This window comes from Nycticebus coucang, chromosome 10, assembly GCF_027406575.1.
Source record: "Nycticebus coucang isolate mNycCou1 chromosome 10, mNycCou1.pri, whole genome shotgun sequence".
Classification (NCBI taxonomy): Eukaryota; Metazoa; Chordata; class Mammalia; order Primates; family Lorisidae; genus Nycticebus; species Nycticebus coucang.
The window spans coordinates 9,993,246-10,014,201 of NC_069789.1; the positions used below are offsets into that span (position 1 = coordinate 9,993,246).

The 20,956-nt window shown below is 40.9% G+C and overlaps 2 protein-coding genes across 3 annotated transcripts in view; one reads left to right on the top strand and one right to left on the bottom strand.

Moving 5' to 3' along the window:
* The window catches only part of EFCAB2 (EF-hand calcium binding domain 2), a 108,370-nt gene that overhangs the window by 81,765 nt on the left and 5,649 nt on the right, over nt 1-20,956 (bottom strand). Inside the window, exon 1 of one of the 2 annotated variants that reach the window (XM_053607806.1) lies at nt 12,034-12,121. The exons of the other annotated variant lie outside the window; for it this stretch is intronic. Within the exon in view, the coding sequence (XP_053463781.1) occupies nt 12,034-12,106 (73 nt within the window). The 5' untranslated portion in view covers nt 12,107-12,121. Of the gene's footprint in view, nt 1-12,033; nt 12,122-20,956 lie in introns of those variants that run through there. 2 annotated transcript variants of the gene reach the window in all.
* Nucleotides 116-490, top strand: LOC128597433 (60S ribosomal protein L36-like). Its single transcript, XM_053607809.1, has one exon. It carries the CDS (start codon nt 158-160, stop codon nt 473-475), a length of 318 nt encoding a protein of 105 aa, XP_053463784.1. The 5' UTR covers nt 116-157; the 3' UTR covers nt 476-490.

Consider the following 20,956-nt stretch of genomic DNA (forward strand, 5'->3'; position numbering starts at 1 on the left):
CCTGCAGTTCAGTGGGTAGGGTGCCGGCCACATCCACTGAAGCTGGCGGGTTCAAACTCGGCCCAGGCCAGCTAAAACAACAATGACAACTGCAACAAAAAAAAACATAGCCCTTCCGCCGCGGCCGCCATTGGAGTTTCCCGCTGTTGTTGCAGCCATGGCTCTGCGCTACCCCATGGCCGTGGGTCTCAACAAGGGCCACAAGGTGACCAAGAATGTGAGCAAACCGAGACACAGCCGCCGTCGCGGGCGCCTAACCAAACACACGAAGTTCGTGCGGGACATGATCCGAGAAGTGTGTGGCTTTGCCCCGTATGAGCGGCGTGCCATGGAGCTGCTCAAGGTCTCCAAGGACAAACGGGCCCTCAAGTTCATCAAGAAAAGAGTGGGGATACACATCCGTGCTAAAAGGAAGCGGGAGGAGCTGAGCAACGTCCTGGCCGCCATGAGGAAAGCAGCTGCCAAGAAGGACTGAAACCCCCTTCCCTCTGTGCACAATAAAACCTTTATAGATTAAAAAAAAAAAAAAAACATAGCCGGGAGTTGTGGCTGGCGCCTGTAGTTCCAGCTACTTGTGAGGCTGACGCAAGAGAATCACATAAACCCAAGAGTTTGAAGTTGCTGTGAGCTGTGACATCATAGCACTCTAACCAGGGTGACAGCTTGAGACTCTGTCTCAAAAAAAAAAAAATACTTAATAGCTGTCAACTGCAATAACTTTATTTACAGCTAACTGTTCAAACCTTCTCCCCTCTTCCCATTTCCTACTTTTGTCCCTGTTCCTCTCTGCCTGGTACTCTCTCTTCATTTTTTCCCCCCATTGTCTCCTGGAATCTCCTCCACCAAGCTTCTACCCTATACCCTTAAATCTTCCTTCCTTCACTTTCTAGGCTGGGCCAAGAACCCATCCTCTGTGATTCCTTAATACCTCACTTACCCCTCTTCATTCATTCAGTAATATTTATTGAACAATTACTACATTATGTACTATACACCAAAGTCACAATGGACAGTAAAACCACCTGTGCTGACCTTCTAATGGAATAGAAGAAACCAAACCAATTCTACACAGAAGGCCTCCTACAATCACTGTGGTATAAAAATATTAAATGAAAAATTCCAGAAAGAAACGATGTGCTGTTAAGTTTTCAATTGTGCACCGTTCTGAGTAGCAGGATGAAATCTCACACAATCCAGCTACATCTCTTCATCACAAGAAGGATTAAGCAGAGCACAATGAAGCATTTTGAGAGAGAGACAACATCCACATAACTTACTATAGTATAGTGTTATAATTTTTTCTATTTTGTTATTATGAATCTGTTACTGTGCCTAATTTAGAAATTAAACTTTATCATATGTATGTATGTATAATAAAAAACATAGTAAACACAGAGGTCAGTACTACCAAAGTTTCAGGCAACCATGGGGGTCTTGGAACTTACCGTATCCCCTGTAGGTGGAGGGAAACTACAGTAATTATGATTATGATTAAATCATTGCATAATAATCAATTATTTGTGTGTTTCTTTCTCCATTAAATACTAAGTCCTTCAAAACCATATCAAGTTCATCTTCGCATCTCCTGCATTCAACAGTCAGAAATATAAGGAATATTAATAATCTAACCAAGCTGGTTCTCCTGCATCCCTGTTGGTTTCATTTTATGAGTTCTTTGCTATCTTCTAATGTTGTTGTTTTTTGAGACAGGGATCTTGCTATGTTGCCCAGGCTGGAGTGCTGTCACCATCCATAGGTACAATCATAGAGCACTACAGCCTCACACTCATGGGGTCAAGTGATCATCCTGCCTCAGCTGGAGCTATAGGTATGCACCACCACGCCCGCCCCTGCTATCTTCTAATGAATTCCTTTCCTATGACACAGCTAGGGTCAGTTGTGTTTAATTAATAAACTAGACAAGGGAGAATCAAGGAAACTAGATGTCTTGACCAGATCCAACACAAGGAATATATATAAGGGAGCAGAACACCAAAGCTAGGAGATTGTGGTCAGTGAACAAAATAAAGATTTCAAAGTGTTTCACAGGGTCTAATCATGAAAGTAGAATTTTGAAAAAGAGTGAAGTGAAGGTCACAGGAGTTGAAAAGAATATCAAGATTCTGAAACAAGAGTTTTGGATGAGGGCGGCACCTGTGGCTCAGTGAGTAGGGCGCCGGCCCCATATGCCGAGGGTGGCGGGTTCAAAGCCGGCCCCGGCCAAACTGCAACAACAACAAAAAAAAAATAGCCGGGCGTTGTGGCGGGCGCCTGTAGTCCCAGCTACTCGGGAGGCTGAGGCAAGAGAATCGCGTAAGCCCAAGAGTTAGAGGTTGCTGTGAGTCGTGTGACGCCACGGCACTCTACCAAGGGCGGTACAGTGAGACTCTGTCTCTAAAAAAAAAAAAAAAAAAAAAGAGTTTTGGATGGTTGTCCACCTGGTTACTTCAAGTCACCCAGAATGAGTGGAATTGGGATGGACAGAAAACTGACAGAGTGGTGCCTAAGTCTTTGAGAAGGAGTTTAATAAAGGAGTGAGATAAAGACTGATAAATGATGGTAACAAAGAGAAATAAAACACAATTAATGGCTCGGCACCTGTAGCGTAGCGGCTAGGGCACCAGCCACATACACCAGAGCTGGCAGGTTCGAATCCAGCCCGGGCCTGCCAAACAACAATGACAACTGCAACCAAAAAATAGCCAGGTGTTGTGACAGGTGCCTGCAGTCCCAGCTAGTTGGGAGGCTGAGGCAAGAGAATCGCTTAAGCCCAAGAGTTGGAGGTTGCTGTGAGGTGTAATCCACGGTACTCTACCCAGGGCAACAAAGTGAGACTCTGTGTCCAAAACAAAACAAAACACACAATTAACATGGCATAAAATTCAATGGAAGAAGAATTTTTGTAAGCAGGTGGAAAGAACAATAATTTGGAATTGGAAGAGGCTGATTCAACTTATTGGCCTGAAGACAAAAAGACATGGGAGAAAGAATTGGCCCTACTCAGAATGGCCCCCAAAGTAGTATTCTAGAAGGAAATCTAGGGTTAAGTTAATACAAAAAGATGAGAAGGGTGCTCTATAAAAGAGTATTTGTGAAGAAGTGTATTTACATTAGAATAGGTCTGAGGCTCCAAAAGACTCTATAAAAAGTGTTGAGAGAAAAGTCAATGGAAGGACAAGCAAAGATAGGTTAAAAAAGTCACAGCTATATAGTCTGCCTGCCATATCTGTGGGTTCTGCACCTGTGATTCATACAACTCTGGGTTAAAAATATTGGGGAAAAAATTGTGTCTGCACAAATATGTGCAGACTTTTTTTTCTTGTCATCATTCCCCAACCTTTTTGGCACCAGGACTGGTTTCATGGAAGCCAATTTTTTCATGGCTTGGGGAGTGGTGGGACATGGAGTGGAAATGTGACAGAAGTATAGCTCAGGCAGGGGTTGGGGACTGCATCCCTAAACAGTACAGTATAACAATCATTTACATAGCATTTACATTGTATTAGGTATTAAAAGTAACCTAGGGATGATTTAAAGTATCCAGGAGGATATGTATCAGTTATATGCAAATGATACTGCATTTCATATTAGGGACTCCAGTATCCACAGATTTTGGTACCTGAGGGAGGTCCTAGAACCAATCCCTAATGAATTCCAAGGTATATCTATGTGGAGTAGGAAATAAAAGAGTTCAGCAGAGGGGTCCACATATAAAATGAAAATCAAACAGCTGCTGCAGAAGTTAAGAATAATGAGCGTATTCGTATTTCAATACAAAAACAATAATGCTATGGAAAGAACTATTTTTTCCCATATATTCATATTATATGTTCGTATTTTAATGGGGATTGCATTGAATCTGTGGGTAGAATAGATATTTTGACAATGTTGAATCTTCCCAGCCAAGAGCATGGTAGGTTCTTCCATTTGTTATTGTCTTCTGCAATTTATTTTCTTAGAGTTTTCTAATTCTCTTTGTAAAGATCTTTCACCTCTTTTGTTAGGTACATTACAAAGTACTTCATTTTCTTTGAAGCTACTGTGAAGGGAATTGAGTCCTTGATTTGCTTTTCAACTTGGCTGTTATTGGCATATACAAAGGCTACTGATTTGTGGACACTGATTTTATACCCTGAGACATTACTGTATTTCCTGATGACTTTCAGGACTTTTGTGGTTGAGTCTCTGGGATTTTCTAAGTATACGATCATATCATCAGCAAAGAGGGAGAGCTTGACCTCCTCTGCCCCCATTTGGATGCCCTTTCTATCCTTCTCTTACCTGGTTGCATTGGCTAGAACTTCCACAACTATATTGAATAATAGTGGCAATAGTGGACATCCTTGTCTGGTTCCAGTTTTTTTTTTTTTTTAGAGATAGAGTCTCACTTTGTCAGCCTCGGTAGAGTGTCATAGCATCACAGCTCACAGCAACCTCCACCTCTTGGGCTTAAGCGATTCTCTTGCCTCAGCCTCGCGAGTAGCTGGGACTACAGGCACCTGGCTATTTTTTGTTGCAGTTTGGCCAGGGCCGGGCTCGAACCCGCCACCCTCGGTATGTGGGGCCAGCGTCCTTCTCACTGAGCCACAGGCGCCGCCCTCTGGTTCCAGTTCTAAGTGGAAAAGCTTTCAGTTTTACTCTATTCAGTATGATGTTAGCTGTGAGTTTGTAATAGATGGCTTCAATCAGCTTAAAAAATGTGATACTTATGCCTATTTTCTAAAGTGTTCTTGTTAGAAAAGGATGCTAAATTTTGTCAAATGCTTTTTCCGCATCTACTGAGGATCATATGGTCTTGGTTTTTGCTTCTACTGATATGACACATTACACTTATGGATTTGCATATGTTACACCAACCTTGCATCCCTTGGATGAATCCTACTTGATCGTGAGATTTAATTCTTTTTCATGAGTAGCTGCAGTCTATTAGCCAAGATTTTGTTGAGTATTTTTGCATCAATATTCATTAGTGAAATTGGTCTGTAGTTCTTTTTAGTTAGGTCCTTTCCTGGTTTGGGAAACAAGGTGATGTTCGCTCCATAGAATGTGTTGGGGAAGTTTCCTTTCTTCTCAATGTTTTGGAATAGGTTCTGCAGTATAGGTACAAGCTCATCTTTGAAGGTAAGATAGAATTCTGATGTGAAGCCATCTGGTCCTTTTTGGGTTGTTTTTTTTTTTTAAAGTTTTTTTATTATTTCTGCAATCTCAGAAATTGGTCTTGATATTGGTCTGCAAGAGATCTATTTCTTACTGTTTAAGTCTAGGAAGACGGTGTGATTATAGGTATTGGTCTATTTCCTCCAAGTTGTCAAATTTCTGGGCATAAAACATTTTTGGCGATTCGGCGCCTATAGCTCAAGCGGCTAGGGTGCCAGGCCCATATACCAGAGCTGGCAAGCTCAAATCCAGCCCGGCCCGCGAAACAACAATGACAACTATAACCAAAAAATAGCCAGGTGTTGGGGCAGGTGCCTGTAGTCCCAGCTACAGCTACTTGGGAAGCTGAGGCAAAAAGATTGCTTAAGCCCAAGAGTTTGAGGTTGCTGTGAGCTGTGACACCACAGCACTCTACCCAGGGCGATAGCTTGAGAGGACTGTCTCAAAAAAAAAAAAAAAAAAAATTTTGGCAGTAGTCAGACTAATCTCTTGTATCTCTGTGGTATCAGTTGTTATTTCTCCCTTTTCATTTCTGATAGAAGTTATGAAAGATTTTACTTTCCTATTTCTGGTTAATCAGGCCAATGGTTTACAATTTTAGTTATCTTTTCTAAGAACCAACTTTTTTTCATAAATTTTCTGAATGATTCTTTATTTTCAATTTCATTTACTTCTGATTTAATTTTTATTTATTTGAGACAGAGTCTTACTTTCTTTTTCATTTTTTAAGACCTTTTTTCCTGGAAGAGAGGTATTAAAGAAGGACAAAAGTTTTTTTGTTTTGTTTTGGAGACAAGAGTATCTCTCTGCTGCCCTTGGTAGAGTCCTGTGAACATAGCTCACAGCAACCTCCAAATCTTAGGCTCAGGCAGTTCTCTTGCCTCAGCCTCCTGAGTAACTGGGACTACAGATGCCCACCACAATGCCTGGCTGGGGCTGTTCTCAAATTCATGAGCTCAGGTGATCCACCCACTTTGGCTTCCCAGAGTGCTAGGATTATAGGTGTGAGCCACTATGCCTGGCCCTGCCTAGGTTTTTTTGTATTTTAAGTAGAGACAGGGTCTCACTCTTGCTCAAGCTGGTCTCAAACCTATGAGCTCAAGCAATCCACCCGCCTCGGCCTCCCAGAGTGCCAGGATTACAGGTGTGAGCCTCTGTGCCTGGCCCTGCCTCAGTTTTTTTGTATTTTTAGTAGAGACAGGGTTTCACTCTGGCTCAAGCTGGTCTCGAACCTATGAGCTCAAGCAATTCACCCGCCTCAGCCTCCCAGAGTGCCAGGATTACAGGTGTGAGCCACTGCACCAGGCCCTCCGATTTAGTTGGTTATTTCTTTTCTTCTGCTAGGTTTGGGATTGGGTTGCTCTTCCTTTTCCATTTCCTTAGGATGATTCATTCGGTTATTCATGTGCTTTCTTTTGGTTTTTCAGATGCAGGCATCTAACGGGATAAATTCTCTCTTACTACTGCTTTTGCTGCGTCCCACAGGTTTTGGTAGCTTGTTTATTCCTTGTTTTTGTGCTCAAGGAAGTTAATGATTTCCAGTTTTATTTCTTCTTGACCCAAATGTCAGCGTAAGGTTGTTTAATTTCACAGGTCTACAAATCAGGAAAAGCACCTCTGGCTTGTGGGCTCTACCCAGAAACATCTCTTTAGAGGAACAGGGAGGCATCAGGAGACTCGAGGACCCCAAGAGGAGGACGAAAGCAGTGGAGAAGTGGCAAGTGTTTGCCATCAGTCAGAGGCCAGAGGCTGTGGCGGCTGCAGCAAGAGTTTGCAGACAAGGAAGGTCTTCCTTATTTTTTTTTTCAAGGAGCTATACTTAAGTAACTATAGACAAGGAATCTCAACTACACCTGGGCTTGATGTAGAGATAACATTCTGGACTTGGAGCTGATGCTGTAAATCCAGGGAAAGCCCATTTTGGTGGGCCTTGAGAGAGGGTGAGTGTATTCTATATGGGAGAGGAATGTTAACCATTGTAGACCAGAGGTCAGACTGTGGTAGCAAGTGTCCAAGTTGGCTGTCAATACCTCTTGGTATTCACGCCAATGTGTAGTCCTCCCCAATATCATACTAGCTTATATCACCACTAAGAAAAGTAACAGGTTGTCATTTCTGAGATTAGGTTGTAAAAAGGACTGTGGCTTTCGTCTTGATTTCTCTCTCCCTTCCTCTCTCTCCCTCTCCTCTTGAACTCTTTGGGATACCAGATGCAATGTTGTAAAAATATTCAAATGGCCTACAAAGAGTCCCATGTATCAAGAAACTGAGCCCTATAGCGACCAACAAGTAAGGGAATCAAGGCTTCCTGCCAACAGCCATGTGAGCTAACCGCAGACTTGTGAGAAACTCTGAGCCAGAATCACCCAGCATAGCTATGTCCAGAAATCACGGGAGATAATAAGAATTTGTGGTTATAAGCTGCTACCTTTGATGATAATTAATTACATAGCAATAGTTAATACAGTGACTATGTCAAAGTCATTCTTATACTTTTGCAATCCTAGTTGTTTAACAAATTTTGCTAAATAGGATTAATTTTCCTTTCCCTTCCTTCTCACTTAAATTTTTCACTTTCTCAATTTTATAAAGAATTCAAGATTTGAAAAATTTCTTTGGAGGTAGTATCAAAGAACGTGTCCTCACTAAACATACATTTGTGTTCTGCTGCTGGCCTATACTTCTTAAGGAAAACTGGGGTCCCACTCAGCTTTAAAAATGAGGAGGGTGGGTTTCTGTCTTGTCATAGTTTACTGTTTTACCATAAATAGCTTTTATAAATGTAAAGGAAAGGTTTTCCTTGCTGAAAAATTATCAAGCCTAAAAACAGTGTGCTATCACAGATATGTCTATAAAAAGATGTCTGTCATCTGCATTGTATAGTTTAGAAGAAAGTTCTTATTGCAGTTTGCAGCTAGTCCTATCTATGGGTTTTGGTGTGGCTTAAAACACATACAGACACGAAATGATAAAGGCCTTCTATAAACCGACTGAATTCTAATTAATCAGTCTAGAAAATCTATTTTAACTGCTTTATTTACCTTCGATACTATGAACCTCCCCTCAAAAAAACTCTTTAAAAGATTCAAACCACATAAAAATGACTAGAAAGAGGGCGGCGCCTGTGGCTCAGTGAGCAGGGCGCCGGCCCCATATACAGAAGGTGGCGGGTTCAAACCCAGCCCCAGCCAAACTGCAACAAAAAAATAGCCGGGCGTTGTGGCGGGCGCCTGTAGTCCCAGCTACTCGGGAGGCTGAGGCAGGAGAATCGCCTAAGCCCAGGAGTTGGAGTGCTGTGAGCTGTGTGACACCACGGCACTCTACCGAGGGCAATAAAGTGAAACTCTGTCTCTATAAAAAAAAAAAAAAAGAAATGACTAGAAAGATATTGAATGTCAACAAACAATATAGTTTCCCTATGAATATTTCTTCACTAATTTTTTTTTTGTTGTTTACTGATTTTAAATGAATGTCAAGATCTCTACAGGGCCAGGTGTGGTGGCTCACGCCTGTAATCCCAACATTCTGAGAGGCTTATGTGGGTGGATTGCCTGAGCTCAGAGGTTCGAGACCAGCCTGAGCCAAAGCAAGACCCCGCCTCTAAAAACAAAAAACAAACAAACAAAAAAACAGCCAGGGTGGCGCCTGTGCCTCAAGGAGTAGGGCACCAGCCCCATATATTGGAGGTGGTGGGTTAAAATCCAGCCCTGTCCAAAAAGTGCAAAAAAAAAACAAAAAAAAAAACAGCCAGGTGTGGCAAATGCCTGTAGTCCCAGCTACTGGGGAGGCTGAGGTAAGAGAATTGCTTGAGCCAAGCATTGCTGTGACTCTACTGATGGCAACAAAGTGAGACTCTGTCTCAAAAAAAAATAATAATAATAATAAACTCTATATATGCTATGTGTTTCTCTATACATACAAACCTACAATAAAATTTAATTTATAAGTTAGGCATATTAAAAGATTAATAAAAATAATAATAAAATAACATAATAACAATATACTATAAAAAAAGTTATGTAATTATAGCCTTTCTCTCAAAATATCTACTGTACTGTACTCCCCCTTCTTATAATGAGGTGAAATGACATGGCATGTATGTGATGAGATGAAGGGACGTGAATGACACAGGTGTTGTGACATAATAATGTGAGGCTGCCATTGAACTTTGACACTATGGCAGAAGAAGGATCATCCGTTCTGGATGATCCTGGATCATTAAAGCGTGGTAATGTCCATGGCTGGATATCAGAACAGACGATGTCAATGACTCAGATCAGGTGGCATGTACAGCGTCGATAAGACGGACAAAGAGACACCTCATGTCCCAGTGGGACAGAAGGAGATTTCATCACAATACTCAAAAGAGCATGCAATTTAAAATTTATTAACTATTTCTGGAATGTTCCATTTAATATTTTCGGACCCCTGTTGACCTCAGGTAATTCATACCATGAATAAGGGGAGCAGGACTGTAACAAATAAATAGGAGAGAAGAGACAAATCTGTGCAGAAGAATTCTGAATAATTTGTGTAGATAGTCTACCCTCAAGGCGGGGAGCAGAACCCCACACTCCCTAAGTGTGGGCTTCGCATAGTGACTTCCATCCAAAGACTACAGTACGCAATGGAGAAACAGAGCAACTCACCGTGGAGAAGCCTAACACTGCCTTACCCAGGTGATCAAGGTTAACATCAACAGTGATAAACTGTATTAATAGCTTACACTTAGTATGAGGTGAAGAAAGTATCACTTTACCTCTGTGGTCTTCCTCCTAAAATCCCACTCTACCAGCGTAATCATGAGACAAACATCGAAGTCTAATAGAGGGGCATTTTAACCAGTGTTCCTCAAAACTGTCAAGGAGATTATCAAAGACAAGGAAAGTCTGAGAAACTGTCACAGCCAAGAGGAACCTAGGGAGATGTGACAACTAAATATAACTTCATATCCTCACTGAGATCCTGGAACAGAAGAAGACAACTAGATAACAATTAAGAAAATCTGGATAAATCATGGACTTTAGTCCATCTTAATGATTACTTAACAGCTTTTAACAAATTTTGCCACCATTTCTAGGTTACAATACAGTGTAATGGTTAAGATTACAGATGCTAGAGCCAGACTGTCTGGGTTCACAAATAAGATTCATCACTTACTAAGCTCTGTAATCTTTTTTTTTTTTTTTTTTGAGACAAAGTCTCACTACGTCGCCCTCAGTAGAGTGCCGTGGTGTCACAGCTCACAGCAACCTCAAACTCCTGAGCTTAAGTGATTCTCTTGCCTCAGCCTCCCAAGTAGCTGGAACTACAGGTGCCCACCACAACGCCCAGCTATTTTTTTTTTTCGGTTGTAGTTGTCATTGTTGTTTGGCAGGCCCAGGCTGGGTTCGAACCCGCCACGTTGGTGTATGTGCTGGATGTGCTGGTACCCTACCCACTGAGCTACAGGCACCGAGCCTCTGTAATCCTTTGGATGGATTTCTTAACTGCTCAGATATTTGATTTTTCTCATTTGTAAAAAGGACAGTATCAAGAGTATCTCATGAAGTTGTTTGAGGGCTACTACCTGAACTATAGTATCAGTCAATAAAAATTACCCATTACTGTTACTAACGTTATTGAATTTAGGGATATGGCTTAGTATCACAGAGAAGTTATACAGATTGATTGAGAAAATATAACTTTCCTATTACTCATTCACATGATGCACAGAGGGAGAGAAAATAAGCAAAAGTCTAATGTCACTTTCAGTGTTACAGTATTCGTTTTCATAAAGTTACTTTACTGGAATCTGTTCACATTTCCCTAATAATATTTCTGAGCTACTAATTACTATGATTTTTGTATTGAGTGAGATATATAAATCATGTTTTCTAGAATAGTAGGTAAAATTGTATATTTCATACTCAATTTATTTATTTATTTATTTAAACAGAGTCTCACCATGTCGCCCTCAGTAGAGGGCTATGGCATCACAGCTCACAGCAACCTCCAACTCTTGGGCTTCAGCAATTCTCTTGCCTCAGTCTCCCAAGTAGCTGGGACTACAGGTGACTACCATAACGCCTGGCTATTTTTTGTTGCAGTTGTTATTGTTGTTTTAGCTGGCCTGGGCCAGGTTTGAACCCGCCAACCTTGGTGTATGTGGCCGGCGCCGTAAACACTGTGCTATGGACTCCGAGCCTACATACTCACTTTAAAATATATTCTTTATCTTATTTTAGTTGTTTCTACTCCAGTAGGCCACAAAAATCATACAGCAGACTTGCTTATTATAAAATATTATAAATATAAGTTAATATGCCAACATAATTTTTTTTCTAATAATATGTCTTTTAATTGATGAAATCCCACTTAGGGAATGTTTGTATCATTATATAATAATTCTCTAGCTACTCAGGAGGCTGAGGTAGGAGGATTGCTTAAGCCCAGGAGGTGGCGGCCAGGATGGGCAACATAACAAGACATTGTCTATTAATAAAAAAATTTTTTTAAATCCCTGTCTATTTAATTCCATATTAGGTATTATCAGGTATACCAAACCCAACAATTTCACATCGCATTTGTTTTTCAGCAACATAAATGCTAAGAAGGCTAAAACCTATGTATTGAACTAAAATCAAACCACAGAAAGAAAAATTAAACTTAACTTCAAAAGAAGAAATTAATGATAATAAATACACAGCAGCAGTTATGACCAAAATAAAAGTGAAAGTGCCTAGGGATATAAGAGAAGTTTGTAAACAAATAGTACAGCCCGAATTTTTTCTAAAGTGGAGATATTTGTATACATATTTAAACATTAAACTAGGTGCTCAAAACCCCACCTATAGAAATTAAGATAAAATAACAAGCCCCTAGAGAAATACTCACCATGAGAACTGTTTAAAGCATACAACAAAGGAGGTAAGGAAACGCCCTCGAGGTTAATTAACCAGACGTACATGCAAATAGTTTTGTTGTTTTTTTTCTTGAAACTGGTCACTCTAGGTAGAGTGCCTGACATGCTAGCTCACAGCAACCTCAAACTTCTGGGCTCAAGCAATCCTTTTGCCTCAGCCTCCCAAGTAGCTGGGACTATAGGTACCCACCACAAGGTCTAGCTAGTTTTTCTATTTTTAGTACAGATGGGTCTCACTCTTGCCCAGGCTGGTCTTGAACTCCTGAGCTCACCTCAGTCTCCCAAAGTGCCAGGATTACAGGCATGAGCCACCATTCCCGGCCATGTGTTATTGTTCTGTTTGACCCAAGTAATGCCAATATGGTATTCATAAAAAGAAAAAATAGTCAAGAACCAAATTCTTGTCTATATTTTAGGAGAGGAAGGTAATTCTTAGTGTATTCGTTTGTTTTTTTTTTAAACACACAAAGTCTCACTAAGTCATCCTGGGTAGAGTGCTGTGACATCACAGCTCATAGTAACCTCAAACTCTTGTGCTTAAGTGATTCTTTTGCCTCAGCCTCTCTAGTAGCTGGGACTACAGGCACCCACCACAACGCCTGGCTATTTTTGTTGTTGTTGTTGTTGTTGTTTGGCAGGCCAGGGCTGGGTTCAAACCCAACAGCCCCCGGTACAGCGCCCGGGCTGCTGAGCTTCAGGCACCAAGCCTCTTAGTTTATTCTTATTTCATAAATAACTTGACCCAAAGACAATACACCACCAAAACACTAGGCTTAAAATGAAATACTATATTCATAATCTAGTTTTATGTCAATTTGTCCTTTGGTTTATCAAATGTTTATTGATCATCTATTATAAATCTGTTCTTATTTAAAAGGAAAATAGACCAGCTACAGTAAATTATAACAGATCAGTGGTAAAACTCAGTTAGGTATATTGATACTAAGAGTAGTAACTTCAGGCTTGAGGATGGGACTTAAATAAAGATCAGAAGAAAGAGCCAGAAGTTGGACTGGAAAGGAGGTCATACATCTCTAACTCTCTCCTCCAAACCCCACATCCAGCCACAAAATAAGTTTACAATCTCTAGACTCTAAAGCCCTCTTTCATTTTCTCTGCTGCCACCTAATCAAAGACACCACCATAATCATTTGCTTTTGCCCTGCTCCAGTCTTCCTCAGTGCAACAAAGGGACCCTCTCTCTGCCCCTCCCCCCCCTTTTTAGACAGGGTCTTGCTACCTTGCCCAGTTGAGTGCAGTGGCCATTCGCAGCTGTGATCATAACACACTGTAGCCTCAAACTCCAGGCCTGAAGTGATTTTCCTGCCTCATCCTGCCAAACAACTGGGAAGTGTGCACCATCACACCCAGCCAAGCGACCTCTTAAAAATATAAAATGAATTGTATTCACTTCCTGTTTAAAAAGCTTTGCCCCCAACCTCATTTCATTGCTCATTTCACTGTCCCCACTCTCACCTTTCCACTCCAGCCACATTGGCCCTCACTCAATTCCTCTAATGAGCCGTGTTTCCTTCTTGCTTCAAGCTTTTGAACATGCACTTTCCTCTGCCAAAAAAGTAGTAGGTTTTCAGCAGAGGGAATGCCACACTCAAAGCCGCTAACGCTGGCTCGCAGTGCCTGTACCTCAGTGGTTTCAGTGCCAGCCACATACAACGGGGCTGGCGGCTTCAAACCCAGCCCAGGGCCTGCTAAACAAGGACAACTGCAACAAAAAAAATAGCCAGGAGTTGTGGCGGGTGCCTGTAGTCCACGTTACTTGGGAGGCTGAGGGAAGAGAATTGCTTGAGCCCAAGAGTTTGAGTTTGCTGTGAGCTGTGACACCACAGCACTCTACTGAGGGTGACATAGTGAGATTCTGTCAACAACAACAACAAAAAAAGCCACTAATGCAAGAAATATTATGTCAGATGTCCTCTCCTGGAACTCAGAACTTTTTCGAACTATTTATTCCAAATGCAGTTAAATAGTTATGAACTTCTTTAGTGGTCTCTCCTCTGGAGTAAGTAATCTCTAAGAGGACAGGGCCCAAATCTGTTTATTCCACAAGAAGTAATGACTGACAACATTTACAGAGCTCTTAAAGCACATGAAGTTCTCTGCTGTGTGCTTTACACCACAGGAGACAGACTCTGCTGTTCTCACTTGACATGTCAAGAAACTGGAACAGTTGGGTACCTTGCCTAAAAAGTTATCTAGCTGTTAAAGTAGCAGAACTAGGATTCGAACCCACAGAGATTTACTACAGATTTCATGATCTTAGCCCCCAAGAGATACTACATGAAGCCCAGGATGAGGAAACAGTATATGCACAGCGTAGCACTTGTTATGGGAACAACACATAATGCTCTCTCAGATGAAATACAAAAAGCACAGAAAGTGATACTAACGTGATACGGAAAAAAGTCCGGGAGAAAGAAGACATCTATGTTTTATTAGAGTTTGGACTATCCTAAGGATTTTTTTTTTTTTTACACAGTAGTAATTTATTTAAATACTTGAAAAAGGTCAATGATGGAAAAATAGGTTTTGTTTTATTTTTATAAATCTGTTTTATAATTTTTTTTTGCAGATTTTTTTTTTTTTGGCCAGGGCTGGGTTTGAACCCATCACCTCCGGCATATGGGGCCTGTGCCCTACTCCATTGAGCCACAGGCGCTGCCCATTTTTTTAAATTTTATTTTGCAGTTTTGGCCAGGGCTGGGCTTGAACCCACCACCCCAGGTATATGGGGCCGGTGCCCTACTTCTTGAGCCACAGGCACCATCAGAAAAAATAGGTTTATCATGAGAGTTTCTATTCATTAGAATTATCATTTTAAAAAGTGCTGCCTTATCCTAAGGTTAATGGGAAAACACTGAAGAGTTTTAGGTAGAGAAGTCATAAGCAGACAACCATATTTCAGCATGATGAATGAAAAAAGTAAACCAGTTAAGAGGCTTTTGCAATAATCCAGTAGATACAGATAATAAGTGTGGCAGGAAACTGAGGGAGTTTGTATTTTATGGCTTATATTTTCTCTGCCATATAATAAGAGAAGAGGTTTGCAGAGTGAATGGCGAGGTGAGGTAATTAGAGGTAAGAGGAGATCATGAATTTGTACAGGTAATCCAAACCCTTTTAGAATCAATGTTCAATGTCATGATAGACAAAGACTAAAGTACTGCTTTAGATTTAAAAAGACTATAGACATGACACCTAAATGCAATATGTGAGGCTGGACTGGGCTAGAGAAGGAAATGCTGTAAAAGAAATTAGTGACATTTGGGACGACTGACAAAACTGAAATATAGAATGTAGAATTAAATAAGAATACAGTATCTATGGTAAAGTTCATAGATACTCTACATAAAAGACTATACTTTTTCTTAGGAAATACACACTGAAGTATTAAGGGATAAAATGGCATGACCGTATGTAACATATTCTCCAAGTTCAAGGGGAAGACTGATAAATATATATGCTATATACAGAAAGATTGATTAAAAAGAACAAATGTGGCAAAAAGAATTTCAACAAAGGAAATGTGGGAATTCTCTGTACATACTATTCTTGCAATTTTTCTGTTAATTTGAAATTATTTCACATAATTATTAAAATTGTTTAAAATAAATGTTGAGTAAGGTTATACTCCGAGAATGGAGCACCTGAGTTTAAAATTTGAGGTGGCACAATGGTAGACGCTGGCAACACACAAGGTTTGGCCATGGAAGTGGGTGGCTGAGGTGCAGTAAAGGCAAAGTCGGTGAAACTGAGGGCACGTTTTCCTTTTCGTTTGATTATATAGCATAGCTTCATAGGAAATGTCATTTATTTACTGATTTCACTTGAAGATTTCTAATCTCTAAATTCCTTTCCACTCTTCTTTTGAGGTGTTTAGTTTATAACAATTTTAATACTTAGTTACCAATGCAAACAAAGTAAAGGGGTACATAATTACTCTTCCTCTTTACTTATACCATCTTTTTTATTGTTATTTATTTATGTATTTATTTTTTGAGGCAAAGCCTCACTCTGTTGCCCTGGGTAGAGCGCCCTGGTGTCCTAACTCATAGCAACCTCAAACTCTTGGGCTCAAGAGAACGTCTTGCTTCAACCTCACAAGTATTTCAGGAGAAACGTGGTGGGGATGGGAAGGGCGCAGAGGTGGAGTGAGGGGAGTGGTGTCTTGCTCAAGCTGGTCTCAAACTCCTGAGCTCAAGCAATCCACCAGTCTCAGCCTCCCAAAGTGCTTAAGATTATAGGCATGAGCCACCTTGCCTGGCTTACTTAGAAGATCAGATCTTTTTTTTCTTTTATTAAATAAAAGATTCTTTTTTATTTATTTATTTTTTTACTTTTTTTTTGAGACAGAGCCTCAAGCTGTCACCCTGGGTAGACTGCTGTGGCATCACAGCTCACAGCAACCTCCAACTCCTGGGCTCAAGCGATTCTCCTGCCTCCACCTCCCAAGTATCTCCAACCTCCAACGCCCAGCTATTTTTTGGTTGCAGCCATGATTGTTGTTTGGCGGGCCCGGGCTGGATTCGAACCCAGCAGCTCAGGTGTATGTGGCTGGTGCCTTAGCCCCTTGAGCCACAGGCACCGAGCCTACTTAGAAGATCTTTTTACCTAACAATTGCAATCAGTGTAACTGGCTTATTGTACCCTCAATGAATCCCCAACAATAAAAAAAAAAAGAAGATCTTAAATAACAAAATTTCAAATCTCCATTGCTCTGACATCTTAGACATACTACCATTTTTCAGATTTATTGCTTGAGTCCTACTCAGAATATTAAATCTATGTGATAATATTGAATTTCATACAAATCTTAACAATATTTCAGCTACTACATTAAAGTTGATGGCACATCATCTCCACCATCAGCTATGCTAAGTATCCCTAAGTCCTGAGCCTCTGTGGTTTAAAAATTCACGGAATAAATTTTCAGCCTTCTGCATGGACAGAAGGGGAGGGGACACCTGGTTACTTGAGGGGATGACAGGTAGAACCATTTGCCTTAAGACTTTCATCCAAACCTCCTATACCTTGCCTCATTTTACATGTATGCCTTCAGAGATGGCTGCTGCCTCTAATCCTGGGCCTTCTAAGGCATTTACAAGGTAAAATTTGTTTTTATTTTTGGCTCTTTCCTCTACAGACTTACGTTTATTTTCTTTGGTTCTGGTAGGTTAGTTGCCCCTAGTCTATCCAATCAGTAATGTGGCGTCTTTATGTCTTTTTACAAACCACTATTATCTCGCCTCCTATTTTCTTGGTACCTGCAGGTCTTTTTATTCCTCTACTGTCATTGTAGGACAGTTTCAAGAGGGTAAATTTGACATGTGTGCCCAGTTACCATGTCAAAGTGGAACTTCTTTGTTTTGTTTTTGAGACGGAGTTCCACTCTGTCACCCCAGGCTACAGTGCAGTAGCGTCAACATGGCTCACAGCAACCTCAAACTCCTAGGCTCCAGCAATCCTCCTGCTTCAGCCTCCTGAGTAGCTGGGACTATAGGCACTTGCCACCACACACGCCCAGCTAATTTTTCTACTTTTTGCAGAGATGGGGTCTTACTGATTTCGAACTCCTGACCTCAAGTGATCCTCGTGCCTCAGCCTCCCAGAATGCTAGGATTACAGGCGTGAGCCACCACACCGAGCCTGGTATTTTAAATGATGAGATTGAGTTAAATATGTGATTTCCAGAGTGCCTGCACAAATGTAACGGGGGTAACTCTGAGCTTTCTTCAGTATTTTCAGATTAACAGAAAATTACCTTTATCTGTAATAAGATCATAGAGGGTGACAATTTATTATTTTTTTTTTTCTTTTTCAGACAGAGTCTCAAACTATTGCCCTGGGTAGAGTGTTGTGGCGTCATAGCTCACAGCAAACTCCAACTTTTGGGCTCAAGTGACCTTCTTGCCTCAGTTTTTCTATTTTTAAGAGACTGGGTCTTGCTTTTGTTCAGGCTGGTCTCGAACTGGTGAGCTCAAGCAATCCACCTGCCTCAGCCTCCAAGAGTGCTAGGATTACTAATTTTTTTTTTTTTTTTTTTTTGAGACAGAGTCTTTTTTTTTTCGGCCAGGGCTGGGTTTAAACCCGCCACTTCCGGCATATGGGGCCAGCGCCCTACTCCTTTGAGCCACAGGCATCGCCCAGGAGACAGAGTCTTACTATGTCGCCCTGGGTAGAGTGCTGTGACATCACAGCAACCTCAAACTCTTGGGCTTAAGTGATTCTCTTGCCTCAGCCTCCCACGTAGCTGGGACTACAGGTGCCCGCCACAACGCCCAGTTATTTTGTTGTTGTCGTCATCATGGTTGTTTAGCAGGCTCAGGCCGGGTTAGATCACACCAGTGATCTGTGGTGTGGCAGTGCATGTGGCACGCACCCTAACCACTTGGCTACAGGCACCACCCAAGCATCCTTATTTTTGTTCTACCTCTTGTCTTTGAGCTTCCCTAAGAATCTGTCCTTAACGAGAGCCTGCACCTCGCAGGTCACTCAGCTATAATCCACCATTACGTCCTGCATCCCTGTTGATATGGGAGTCAGATGTGGACAAGGAGAGGAATTTAGTCTTCTGTAGTTTTTTAGTGGGCCTGTGTGTTTCTCTGCGCTGTGACCTTCGCAAGTTATTTTCCTAGTTTCTTCCCATTCTAGTTACCCAAGCAAGAAACCGGAGTCTCATTCTTTCTCTGACCCAACTCAACATTCATTTCCAAGCCAGTACAAAATGTGTCAATTCTCTTTAGCCTCTGTCTCCTTTTTTAATACCTGACTTCCATTATTTTAGTTTAGAATGTTATCTTTCTGGATCACTATACTGGGACTCCAACCTTGTCTGACTCTAATCCATTCAACACACTTGTTCAAGTGATTTTCTAAACAACTATGATCACCTCTAAATCTTTTTTAATCACTCGAGTGGTTTAAGAATAAAATAAAAAACCCCACATCTTATTTCTCCTAAATTTCAGCCTTATTGAATGTTTGCAATTACTAGAACTCATCTTCACATTTTCAACCATGTTATTTCTTCTATTCCTGAAATATTCTTTTTTTCTTTTTTTGTTTGACACAGAGTCTCACTTTGTCGCTCTCGATAGAGTGCCGTAGCATCACAGCTCATAGCAACCTCCAACTCTTGGGTTTAGGCGATTCTCTTGCCTCAGCCTCCCCGAGTAACTGGGACTACAGGCGCCTGCCACAACGCCCAGCTATTTTTTTTGTTTGTTTGGCCAGGGCCAGGTTTGAACCCGACACCCTTGGGGCCGGCATCCTACTCACTGAGCCACAGGTGCCGCCCAGGAGGGTATAATTTTAAAAGGATGTGAATTAGGTAACTCTCCCTGAGCACTCAGTTGCTATATACTTGCAACTGTCATAGCACTTATCACATTATTATACCATTATCTCCTTAGCTGCCTGTCTTCCCTTTTAGGTGGAAATTCATTGAAGTTCAGAAAAATTAAGTAACATGCACAAGTAAAATGTGAAAGAAAAGGCAGTGTCAAAATTCCAGTTCAGGCCTTCAGACTCTCAAATTTATTACTGTATTTAAAACACAAATTACATTTTTTTTTTTTTTTTTGTGACAGTCTCACTATGTCACCCTCAGTTGAGTGCTCTGGTGTCAAAGCTCACAGCAACCTCAAACCCCTTGGGCTTAAGCAATTCTCTTGCCTCAGCCTCCCAAGTATCTGGGACTACAGGCACCTGCCAAAATGCTCGGCTATTTTTTGTTGTTGTTGTTGTCATTGTTGTTTAGCAGGCCTGGGTCGGGCTTGAACCCGCCAGCAGTGGTGTATGTGGCAGGCACCCTAACCACTGAGCTACAGGTGCCAAGCCATTACTACATTCTTAATAGTTATACAATCTATACTAGGCATTTACGAAGTATTATTAAGTACAGGATCTGATAACATGTTTTCACAAATGGGTAAGAATAATTTGTAATCACCATTCTATCAGTTTTTTAACATTTTTTATAATAGGAATGACATTAAAATAATGAGACTTTTTTTTTTTGAAACAGAATCTCACTTTGTCACCCTTAATAGAGTGCTGTGGCATCACAGCTCAAACTCTTGGGCTCAAGCGATCCTCTTGTCTCAAGTTTTTCATTTTTAGTATAGACAGGGTCTCACTCTTGCTCAGGCTGGTCCCAAACTTGTGAACTCAAGTGATCCACGCACCTCGACCTCCCAAAGGTACAGGCGTGAGCCACTGTACCCAGCCTAAAATAATGAGACTTTTAAAAATAGGGAAGCAGAAATCTAGAGGATGAGCCCAGTGAGAAGTGATACATCTGTGTGTTTTTTAAGAGCATATTCTAGCATGAGTAGCCCATTAAGGGAGGATATTCATGAAAAAACATAGACCATCTGTTATTTAGAAGAGCTTCAGTTCTGTAAGGTTCATGGCCTATACTTTTATTTAAAATTATTATAATATACGGTTATAAAATCTTAAACCACCTGTATACAAATTACTGTTAGAGGACATGTTTTTATTCTTTCTGTTTCTGTTTCTGAGGTAAGAATTATATCTATATCATTGAGATAACTTATTGCGATATCCTTGTTCATTTGTTTTGACAGAACACTCACTGTAAATGAAGAACAGGTTGAACACGAAAGGAATGCCTTTATTCTAAATAAATATATAAAATAACAAATAAATAAATAAAATTAAATACCCCAAACCAGGTAGAGTGGCTCATACCTGTAATACCAGCACTTTGGGAGGTCAAGGCAGTACAATCTCTTGAGGACAGGATTTCTAGAGCAGCCTAAGCAACATAATAAGACCTGGTCTTTACACAAATAAAAAGATTGGACGGCCTAGTAGAAAAAATTTCCCAGAAGAGGAAGGCAGGCCTCTATA